Genomic DNA, 12432 nt, shown 5'->3' with positions numbered 1-12432 from the left:
TGGCCTTCCACCACTCAGGCCTAGAGTCCCCCCTACAACTGTACGCCACCTCCCAGGCCTCTACTCCCTAATGCACCAACTGGTTACCTCTGCCCCCCATCCCCCGGAGTTAATATCACTAACACACACAAAAAAATTCCTTCTTCCAAAAGCTTAAAGTGGAAACGGGCAACATATTTTGCCAAAATCTCAGTCTCAAGGCTCACGGACAGTGTCCAGGGCTTATGGTGGTCCTGACTTTAAGTCAGCTCAACTAGGACGAGCGTGAAGATTGTTTCTGCTTCGGTACTCTCCCTTCACCTACCTGCTTCTGCTGCCTCTGGCCCAATCGAATCGCCGCCGCTCTCCTCTGGGAGTGGAAGGTGTGCAACGCCCCGAGCAACTGTGAAACACGCTGCTTTTATAGAGCCCAGGCTCAGCGGGAGATAGGAACTGACGTATTCCCGCCCTCCCTGTACCCACCTATCACAGTGCGGTAAACCAGGCAATTTTCGCGGTTATGAACTCAAACTTGGCGCCCATTTATAGTGCTTCCGGAATCAAGCTTATCACTTCCACGAGGTATCCCTAATTTTACCGGAACGTACCATTTCACGCACAGGGTACAAGCCCATTTTTGTAGTTTGGCAATCCCTAAATTAATTTTTGGGGCGACAGGGAAAAACCGAGTCGAATCCTCCCGAACAAAGTTTCATCCTTGTGAGAACTTGGATAAGCGAGCCCCATTCCTTGCTTGAACTGCCCAACCAAGTCCATTAGCCCCCCTCCAAACAAAGCGGAGGCGCAGGGAGGCGCGGGGAGGCGCGGAGAGGCGCGGAGACGCACGGAGAGGGGGGTGGAGGGAGGGGTGGGGGAGGGGTCAGACCCCCTTAATAAGAGGGAGGCAGCAACTCAGAAGTGCCAGGCAACACTGAACTATGATGTTTGCTTCCAGACCCCTCCGAACTCCGGAGATAAAGAGAAATTAGTTACTTGAAGCTTTCTGGCACTCACTCCCGACACACCAAGAATAACAAACGGGGGCAGCAAAGGCTTTCTAGATTGTGCCCGTTTCTCTGGCAAAAACCCATACATCTCATAATTTAAGCATTTGGCCAACAGAATACATATAAAACGTCCCTGCATTTAAAAACATTAATGACACTGAGCTTATTTCATGCTAGGTTCTGTTCCAAGTGTTTTTATATGAATTTAATCCTTACGACACTTTAAAAAAGTAGGCAGTGTTAGCACTCTCATTTTACAGAGATCACATGGCTAAAAAATGACAGGGAGCTAGAATGCAAATTCCAGCAGCACTAGTTAGTCTTAAGCACCAAACTGCCTACATATAAAAAGGTACTTTCTGGGGCTTCCCTGGTGGCGTAGTGGTTGAGAGTCCGCCTGCCGACGCAGGGAGCATGGGCTCGTGCCCCGGTCCGGGAGGATCCCACATGCCGCAGAGCGGCTGGGCCCGTGAGCCATGGCCGCTGAGCCTGCGCGTCCGGAGCCTGTGCTCTGCAACGGGAGAGGCCACAGCAGTGAGAGGCCCGAGTACCGAAAAAAAAAAGGTACTTTCTGAGTTGATGGGGAATGGGATAAGGGCTTATCATTATAACCTTATCACTTACAACAAACTTGCAAGTTTACCTCTACAAGCCTATTCCATAAAAATGGGGCTTACATAACTGTGTGCCTCAGAGGTTTGGGCAAAGAATCTGAACATTAGCTGTAGTTAATATTGTTAAGAGGCATGTGCTTCAAGTAAAGAGTGGGTTTAGGACTGGAATCAAATGGTAAGTTACACAAGTTTATTCAAGGTGCACAAGCAACTCCTTTAGACCGAAGGCAGGAGGAGCTGAAGTAGACTGGAAATAACTGATGCACATTCCTAATAGACAGAAGAGGGTGGGGGTAAGAACTTATTTATGGGGACTTCCCTGGTGGTCCAGTGGTTAAGAATCCACCTTCCAATGCAGAGGACGCATGTTCGATCCCTGATAGGGGAACTAAGATCCCACATGCTGTGGGGCAACTAAACCTGCACGCCGCAACTACTGAGCCCACGCACTCTAAAGCCCGTGCACCACAACTAGAGAAGCCCATGCGCCACAACGAAAAGACCCTGCGCGCCACAAGGAGAAGACCCCACATGCCGCAACTAAGATCCGATGCAGTCAAATAAACAAACAGATATTAGAAAAAAAAAAGAACTTATGACTAATCTATTGGACATCTTTCTTGCCCCATCTTCCAAGAAACAAACACTAACCCACATTAGGGCTTTGAGGGTCTCAATCCACAGAACTTGGGAGGTAAATTACCTAACATTTTATTGAAAAAAAATTGGTTATATCTCTGAGAAAACAGGCAGCTAAACAGCCTGTTCTGGTCCCTGATGCATGGATATCCTCCCTCATACTGGTGGTTGAGTTCAATCACCATACAGAGTGGGAAGGAATAGTCCACATAAAGAATGAGACTACAAGGGTAGATGAAGAAGCCAGAATGGTTATAAGCTGAACAGGAACAAACACAAATGCGTGTGCTGGGAGTCTCAGGCTTTGTTAAGTCTTAATGGATCATACACCAACCTGACCCATGCTCCACCACACTTGGCTGAGAAAACAAAATAATTCTTACTATCATAGCTGCACTGTAGGGAAATCTGGTCCTTCTGTTGTTTGGAGCTGTTCAAATATAGATTTCATAACTGGAGGACCCTATTGTTCCATCCAATGCTCAATTTAACAGAACACAAAATACATCAGCCATATTAAGGGCAAATCATTCATTTATTGTTTAAAGATTGCAAGACAACATCTGAATTTCTGTAGCACAATTTAAATGTTTTACTTTTTTGATAAAGCAGAGTATAATAGAAAAAACAATTAGTTTCCAGTAATATCTATATCTCTATTCAGAATTAAGTCTTCCACAGACATGTTACCTGGAAACAAAAGCCTGTTACAATAAGCAAAGCTTCAACCAGAGCGGCTACTTTTCGGGCCAGGGAAAGGTTCACCCCTATAGGAGGATGATGTGCTATGTAAAATGGCTGCAAGGTCACAGCCTTGAGGGCGTTGGAAGTCTATTATCCTATTCCACATTAAGTAGTTTGGTGAACTTCAAACGTCCGTTCATCTGCAACCAAGCTGGCAACCTTTAACTGATATTTCAAGCAGGTAAAAAATAAATTAAAAGAAATCCCTACACTGATGTTCCTTGATTTACACTGTTAAATGTTTCATTAACATGTAATTCTGGCTAAGAATTACATTTGAGACTTCTTGCTCAGATTTTGGTTAACAGTACAAATCTTTCAGAAATTCAAGTTCTTATTAATCAATTTGTCAGCTAGGATACATTCAGGCATCAGCTGCAACTACAGAATAGGTGCACTGCCTCAGCACTTTGGAAAGACATAATCTAGAACACTACTAGCAGACAAAATATCTGTTACTAGACAGCATATGTGCAGTACAGCAAGACAAAAACATATATTCATATGTTGGCTTGTTTAAGCCTCAAGCCCTCGATCCTTTGTTGAAATACAATAATTTTATTCCTATGGTTTTCAATACCAAAAACTCAACCTCCAGGAGGGCTAAAGTCTAATTTGTACTCCAAACCAAGTAGCAGTGCAGTTCGCTACTACTGAGGCTGAATCCATAAAGACTTCAAGACCACGTCCAGAAGACAAGTTATTATATATAATACCCTGGAAGGTCTGAAACATAATTATCATATACATAGCTGGTCCTTCAGAGCTTTTTACCTATAAAATGTTTTTTGATGAAAGTTATTTAATGTACTGGAGATAACTGTGACTTACTGATCAAATATTTGAATACTTATACTTACCTGGGATTTCATTTCTGCTGAAAGAAAAAGGAAGAACAGGACTCACTTAAAAAAAAAACAAACTTTAGAAATGAAAGTAAAAATCGTATCACACACTATCACTTTTGGAAGCAGCATAGAGGGGCAGTCAACGGTAAAACACTGGTGAAATAGGTCAAAACTCTAGGCCAAAAATCCATTATTATTATCATCAGTGACAGTACCACAACTGTGCCCTTCAGAATTAATAATCACTCCTAAGAATCTTCATTTGGCACCAGATGATGTGTTTAAGAGAAACACTCTGGGAGGTTTTGAATCAGACTTGGGTTTTTGTTAGCCAAGTTACAGGAGAATTTTTAAAGTGAGGGGAAGGGAAGAAGGAAACGGACCAGAAAAAGAATTTAAGCCATCATCTATAAACCAACAAAGCACTGATAGTTCCAAACATTATGTCAGACACTAAAATGACTGATATAGGCTCAAGTGGTTTATAAAACCTATAAAAAGACTACACCAGCAAAGTCCCCATTTATCTGTAGAGTTCAGAAACTAAAACAAGGAATATTTTAGCTTAAAACCTTATCTCAAGAGAATTATATATACTTCACATGAATAAAAATACCTGAAACCAAACATTTTTAAAAGCTCCAATACCCAAAATATAAAGAAAAAAATTCAGAAGACTCAATCAATCCATGACAATCACAAAACGGCTGGGCAATCTCTATCTCCCTTCCACACTAACCATCCATCCCATGGAAGACCAAGGGAGATCAGACCTTCCAGACTTATGCAACACCTGGCTGCTGCAAAATTCTATGGAGACTCCTTGTGGAACAGCAGTTTCCCATCTCTTGTGTCTCTCCCTATCAGGATCATGCAGGAAGCAAGTCTGGCTGTGCTATTTCTTATCATTGTCTGTCACCCATCTGCAACATGATATTGTACAGATAAGTAAAAAGTAGTTCCCTTTCCCCCAGAAGGTTGAGGCTCAGGTACAGGGGTAATTCTCCTGTGCACACAGTCATTATTTAGGCCGACTCAGTGACTTCAACAGGCTTAATCATGTGATCAGGTTTGTTGCCAGCTGCATAATGCTCCCACATCTGTAGATAGAGCCGCTCTAGTTCCATTGTGTATTGTTTGGTGTTGAACAGAGGGCTAGATATTCTCTGCTTCCAGACTTTGCCACGAATTTTCTTCAGGCTGAATAATAAAAAGAGATCCAAGTTTACAAATCAGAGCAGAAACTCAGAACTAGCCCCCATAAACACCTAGACACCTTTATGGTAAATTACATAACCAAACTTTCTCTTCTGATTGGCCCTCCCTTACCTCAATGCTAAAAAAGTGAAAGGTCACAGCTAACATAATGTTAAACACTTATAATGGAGTTCACCTCCACGTCCCCTGAAAACACTGTTCTTTCCTAAATAAGCATATCCAAGAGACACCATGCTTTCTCCACTTCATCTTATTTCTAAATTTAAAATAAAAATAACACTTGGCAATGACACGTCTATTCCTACGTACTACTGGTTAGAACGTAAACTGTTTACCCTTTTAATACGCAACTTAGCAATGTGTCTATTAGAACCATAAATGTTCATAACCCTATGACCTATCAATAACTTTTAAATCTATTCAACAGAAATAATCTCAGACATACCTGACCATGCAAAGATGTTCACTGAAGCATCATTTACAATAGCTAAGGCACAAACATAAGATGGAAGTATTCATTTTATGAATGTTTTAATGAAATAGGAAAACACTCAAGGGGAAAAAATACAGTACGTCTACTGGTTTAATTTTCCCCTTGTACATGAACTGAGTTGTTTATTTAGATATAAAAAAAAAAGTGTTCCTAATATCACCAAGACTATGGTTCTGTTCAGAAACAGGAAAAAAAAAGCAATCAATTCTTCTGGGGAAAGAAGATAGAATTCTCTCTCTCCTCCTGTTGTGAATATATCATTTGTCATGAGACTATTCTTATACAGAGAGAGTTATTACTTTAGAACCAGAAGCTGGAATACTCTCGTGCATTTTAAAAAACAATTAATAGAAAGGTTGTTTTAATGTTTTTTTGTGCCAGAACTAGTAAAACAGCTATGCATATCTGTTGGCCTCAACCCAACCATGATCATATTAATGTTACCTTCCAAATAAAAATACCTTTGTGTTATTTTTAAAGTTCTGTATGTCAGCTTCCCTGGTGGTGCAGTGGTTAAGAATCTGCCTGCCAATGCAGGGGACACAGGTTCGAACCCTGGTCTGGGAAGATCCCACATGCCGCGGAGCAACTAAGCCTGTGCGCCACAACTACTGAGCCTGTGCTCCAAAGCCTACGAGCCACAACTACTGAGCCCGTGTGTCACAACTACTGAAGCCCGTGCACGTAGAGTCCGTGCTCCGCAACAAGAGAAGCCACCACAATGAGGAGCCCGCGCACCACAACGAAGAGCAACCCCCGCTCGCCGCAACTAGAGAAAGCCCGCGCGCAGCAATGAAGACCCAAAGCGGCCAAAAATAACTAAAATAAAATAAATTTAAAACTAAATAAATAAAGTTCTGTACGTCAATAGAATGGTTAAACTGTGGTACATCCATACACTGAAATACTACTCAGCAATAAAAGGGAATGAACTACTGATATGAGCCAACAACACGGATGAATCTCAACACATTATCCTGATTGAAAGAAGCCTTCAGAGTACATGCTGTATGATTCTATTTGTATAAGGTTCTAGAAAGGCAAGACTAAATAAATTATGGTGGAAAAAAAATTCAGAACAGTGGTTGTCTCTGAGGGTTGGTGAGGAGGACCAACTGAGAAGGGGTGTGAAGGAACTTTCTGGAGTGATGGTAATGTTCTACATGCTGTTGGAGGCCTGGGTTATAAAGGTATTTCTCAAAACTCACTTAAGATTTGTGTATTCCAATTTGGGATTAGCAGGTATAAACTACCGTAGATAAAGTAAACAACAAGGTCCTACTGTACAGCACAGAGAACTATAACTATATTCAATATCCTATAATAAACCATAATGGAAAAGAATATGAAAAAGAATATACATGTGTATATAATATATATATATAACTGAATCAACTTTGCTGTACCCCAGAAACAACACTGTAAACCAACTATACTTCAACTAAAAAAGTAAAATTAAATTAATTTAAAAAAAGATTTGTGTATACACTGTATATAAATTCTGCCTCAAAAGACAAAAGAAACAAGTATTAAACTCTAGTTAATGATGGCCATTCTGAAGTATTTAGGGAGAATACTGATATCTGCAGTTTACTTCAAATAAGATGGATTTCTAAATGGATATAGGAATAAACAGATGGAATGTGATAAAAGTACAGTAAAATTATCAGTGGCAGAAGCTAGGTGGTAGGTATATAAGTGTTTATTATAAAATTGAACTTTTTCATAATAAAATGTTGGGAAAAAGTAGTGTATGAAGTCAACTAAGTTCCAAAAAGAAAATACACTAAATTATTTACTGTAGTTATCTCTGGGATGATGGACATGTAAATTAATTTTTTAATGCCTGGGCTCAAAGTTTTCACTAGTTTTTCTTAGCTGTATATGATGTTCAGGGGAGAAAATTTTGAAAATGATAAATAAATGCTTAACATACATCTGTTGAATGCTTACTATGTACCAAGAACTGTTGTTAAGTGCTTTACGTGGAACACTTTTTCTCTTTTTTTAAACATCTTTATTGGAGTATAATTGCTTTACAATGTTGTGTTAGTTTCTGCTGTATAACAAAGTGAATCAGCTATGTGTATACATATATCCCCATATCCCCTCCCTCTTGCGTTTCCCTCCCACCCTCCCTATCCCACCCCTCTAGGTGGTCACAAAGCATCGAGCTGATCTCCCCCTGTGCTATGCGGCTGCTTCCCACTAGCTATCTATCTTACATTTGGTAGTGCATCCATGTCAATGCTACTCTCTCACTTCGTCCCAGCTTACCCTTCCTTCCCCCTCCCCGTGTCCTCTAGTTCACTCTCTACGTCTGCATCTTTATTCCTGTCCTGTTCCCTAGGTTCTTCAGAACTTTTTTTTTTTTTTTTTTAGATTCCATATGTGTGTTAGCATACGGTATTTGTTTTTCTCTTTCTGACTTCACTCTTTATGACAGTCTCTAGGTCCATCCACCTCACTACAAATAACTCAATTTTGTTTCTTTTCATAGCTGAGTAATATTCCATTGTATATATGTGCCACATCTTCTTTACCCATTCATCTGTCAATGGACACTTAGGTTGCTTCCATGTCCTGGCTATTGTACATAGAGCTGCAGTGAACATTGTGGTACGTGTCTCTTTTTGAATTATGGTTTTCTCAGGGTATATGCCCAGGAGTGGAATTGCTGGGTCATATGGTAGTTCTATTTTTAGTTTTTTAAGGAACCACCATACTGTTCTCCATAGTGGCTGTATCAATTTACATTCCCACCAACAGTGCAAGAGGGTTCCCTTTTGTCCACACCCTCTCCAGCATTTACTGTTTGTAGATTTTTTGATGATGGCCATTCTGACCGGTAACACTTTTTTTTAATCCTCACATCTCTGCAAGGTAGGTACTATCATTCATCCCCATTTTGCAGATGGAAAAACCAAGGCACATAGAGACTAACTTGTCCAAAGTCACAAAGCTTGTGAGAGAGCCTGGATTCAAATCCAGGAAGTCTGACTCAAAGAGGGTGCTTCTTTAAACTTCTACATAATATGCTACTTGTCAGAAAACACAAAGAAAAAAAAAATCACACGTAATACCCAAAGAAAAATCTCATTTAAGAGATAAACACTATTTTATTGTATGGATAAAGCATCATTTATTTAAGCATCATCTCTCTAATTCCCACCCATTTGGGGGCATTTAAGTCATGCCCAAATATTATCACAAGGATATTCTTAGGGTCAAAGGTCTAGCTTTTTTTTTTTTTTTTTTAAGGGCTCTGAAAAGACTACCAATTTACTCACCAATGTATGAAAAGGTCAGCACCTCAGTGCTCCCTCATCATTGGTATCATATTAAAAATCTTTTATTTTATAGGTAAATAATGGGTGTACCTCAATGTTATTTTATTTCTACTAGGGAATTCTCTGGTGGTCCAGTGGTTAGGACTCCACGCTTTCACTGCCGAGGGTGTGGGTTCAATCCCTGATCAGGGAACTAAAATCCCACAAGGCAGGTGGCAAGGCCAATAAATTAAAAAATAAATATTTATTTCTACTACAGAGGTTGAAACTTTCTTGTTAACCATTTGTATTTCTACTTTAGTCAGTTGTCATTTCTTTGCTTACTTTCCTATTAAGGGATTTAAAATGTAAATATTCTTCAGTCTTTATATAGCCAGGCTATTAATATTTGACATTAAGGAACAGATTTTTTTCCCTCGTTTGCCTTTTAATTTTCTTTTTTTTTATTGAAATATAGCTAGTTTACATCTTTTAATTCTCTTGACTTACTTTTATTCAGCATTTACTCTACATAGTGAAACCTAATGATCACTTTATTTATGGAAGTTTAAAAAGTTCTTCTCAGGACTCCCCTGGCGGTCCAGTGGTTAAGACTCCATGCTTCCACTGCAGGGAGCACAGGTTCGATCCCTGGCCGGGGAAGTAAGATCCCGCACGCCGCATGGTGCGGCCACAAAAATAAATAACAAGTTAAATTAAATTAAAATAATAAAAAGTCCTTCTCCCATCCAGAGAGCATACAACTAATTCATTTATTTTATATTACCCTTATTTTATGATTTCACTTCATAACACCTATATTCTCTCTAAATTTTTCTTGTTTCCTTCACCTCACCATATAATTTGTTCATGGAAAAGTTTACTTACTATTCTAGATCAGTTCCCAGTTTCACAGCTATGTCTTCATATTCTTGTCTATTTTTAGCAATAAGCTCAAGACAGCCTAAACAAGTGAGCTGGGAAGCTGCAACTCGGGAAGCAAGAGTCTCTCCTGCAATAAGAAAGATAACAACTGCACATCTGAGAATGCAAATAGCACACAGTTATTAATGTTATTTATGTTAAATATCCACACGATGCAGATGAAGAGTGTTCAGACTTGAACAAGTCTCATTTTCTATCATCTTGCCCTAAATGTTGCTTCTAGTACATATGATTTCACCTGGAAGTGTCTCTCCCAAGGAGATTTTAAAAAGAACAAGGAAGCAGCTCACCTGGCATAGTCACCATGGGTGTCCCTGCCCAAAGGACATCCATCCCTGTGGTGTGTCCATTACAGAGTGGAGTGTCCAAGCAGACATCAGCCAGCTGGCCTCTCCGAACATGTTCCTCTTTAGGAGCAACAGGTGAAAAAATGATACGGTTCTGGGGAAGGCCCATATTTTGTGCGTACTGTTGAATGTTAGGTTCTCCTACTGCTGGAAAACGCAACAGCCACAGTACACTATTGGGAACACGCTTCAGAATCTAAAATAGGGAAAACAAGAGCAAGTATTAATAGCAGCTCTGCCCTTCTCAAGAAAGGCTCCCATAAATTTCTAGTAATTCTACCATACTCTATTCTTTTCACCCAGATAGCAGCCTACCGTGAACTTAAGTCTTTCTTTCACATAGATGAATTAGATCAACTGAGCTATAGGTTCCTGTTCTGCTTAGCTGTCCCCAAAGACAGTTCAAAGAAAGAGGAGACTGATGCAAGAAGACAAAACAAGTTACTAATTGGCAAAATCTGAGGCAGCTATGTCCTGTGGGAATTGATACTAGGAGTGATTTTTGTCCATGAGATAGGAATTTTCCATTTCAAATTTTAAATCCCCCACCATGGTACAACAAATAAAGTTAGTTCACACCTGCCAAACTTTATTTGCCTAATCTAGATCAGGGGTCAGCAGACATTTTCTGTAAAGGACCAGAGAGCAAATACTGTTGCTTTTGATGGCCAACATGGACTGTGTCATAACTATTCAATTCTGCCCTTGTCACTGGAAAGCCATAGACAATATGTAAGTAAGTAGGCATGGCTGTGTGTCAATAAAATTTTATTTACAAAAACAAGCAGCTGGGACTTCCCTGGTGGTCCAGTGGTTAGGACTCCATGCTTCCACTGCAGGGGGCTCAGGTTCGATCCCTGGTCAGGGAACTAAGATTCCGCATGCCACACTGCCAAAATAAAAAAACAAACAAAAAAACAAGCAGTGGACTGGATTTGGCTCATCGGCCATAGTTTGCCAACCCGATTTAGACCTACATCTACTCAATGTAACATACAAGTTCACCATCCCATCTCTGAAAGCCATGAGAACAGATGGATTTCAGAATTTAGAATATTTCAGATTTTTAAGAAGTAGTACAGTATATATAAATTACATAACACTCTCAGCGGCAACTCCCTGCAAACCAACATATTAGTATCTCTGCATCAAGATGTAGGAATATTCATACTAAATGGAATAAATAAAGAATCATAAATAGCCTAACATCAGTTCAGGCAGTGTGGCTGCCAACCAAATAAATGTACCACAAACTTATGAAGATGCTTTTGGTTTTCAGGTTTTTTGAAATGGGGAAGTGAAGATTCAGGGATAGTAAACCTGTACTCATCTGCTTCCTCTTCTCCACCCTCCCTCGTCCTTTAAAAAAAGAAAACAGACCAAAAAACCCAGATATTAATCAGAAAAAAAGTCAACCAAGAACTATCTCCATTTTAGGCTCTATGGAAAAAGAGGCAGATATGGATAGCAAAGTTTAGAAGCTTCAGAGGTCCTGCTTATGCAAACTGGTATGATGAAATGACTGAGAAGTAACGGCATAAGCCAATTCCTTCCTGGTTCTAACTCTACAATATTGCAAGAATGATGTAAAATGTGGATGAGTATACGTAACAGCTTTGCTATCAGCTTAGACCATGGGTTGGCAAACTATAGCCTATGAGCCAAATCTGGCATATTGCCTGTTTTTGTAAATAAAAACTTATTGGAACATACCTATACTCATTCATTTATATAATGAGTATGGTGTTTTCTTGCTACAACGGCAGAATTGAGTAGGTGTGACAGAGAGTATAGACTGCAAAACCAAAAATATTTACCACCTGGCCTTTTAAGAAAAAGTTTGCTGATCCCTGCGTTTGAACACATAAATTTTAAAAGTTCATTATATGATATTTAGACACTTGAAGGACAAATCAAAAATTGCTGAAATCTACAGCTCTTTTGAAGATTATCACAATAATCTAGCACAACAGCTCCTGAATGGGAGGATGGGGTGGCAGCCTCAGCAAGACGACCTATATACAGAATCTTTACGAGAATCTCTGGACATTAATAATGAATCTACACACACTCACATTTGCCCACATCTGCAAAGTAGATGGGTCAATTTTATATAACTGATTAAAGTTACAGTACACAATGGCATCTTCTGGTAACCCGTACTGAGAACGTGTGGTTACAATAATGGTACGGGGAACCTCCTCTCCAGTGGCAGCCTTATTGTTGATCTAGAACAAGAAAAAATATATGATTATATTTAAAGTAAACATGGTCCGATATTTTTCTTTTCTTTTCAATATTTGTTTATTTATTTATTTGGCTGCTTCAG

The 12432-nt window shown here is 39.7% G+C and overlaps 1 protein-coding gene across 3 annotated transcripts in view; it reads right to left on the bottom strand.

The window, feature by feature from the left end:
* Positions 1–2755: 2755 nt before the first annotated feature.
* Positions 2756–12432, bottom strand: part of OGT (O-linked N-acetylglucosamine (GlcNAc) transferase) — a 37196-nt gene continuing 27519 nt past the window's right edge. For 2 of the 3 annotated variants that reach the window (XM_082680891.1, XM_082680892.1), the window contains exons 20-23: positions 12179–12331; positions 10047–10299; positions 9700–9823; positions 2756–5031 (exon numbers count right to left, since the gene is read on the bottom strand). In XM_082680891.1, the coding sequence (XP_082537017.1) occupies positions 4857–5031; positions 9700–9823; positions 10047–10299; positions 12179–12331 (705 nt within the window). In that variant the 3' untranslated portion in view covers positions 2756–4856. Of the gene's footprint in view, positions 5032–9699; positions 9824–10046; positions 10300–10854; positions 10993–12178; positions 12332–12432 lie in introns of those variants that run through there. The other variant, XM_082680893.1, reaches the window with a different exon arrangement.

This window comes from Grampus griseus, assembly GCF_964374135.1.
Source record: "Grampus griseus genome assembly, chromosome: X".
Classification (NCBI taxonomy): Eukaryota; Metazoa; Chordata; class Mammalia; order Artiodactyla; family Delphinidae; genus Grampus; species Grampus griseus.
This window is presented reverse-complemented; position numbering and strand designations above follow the sequence as displayed.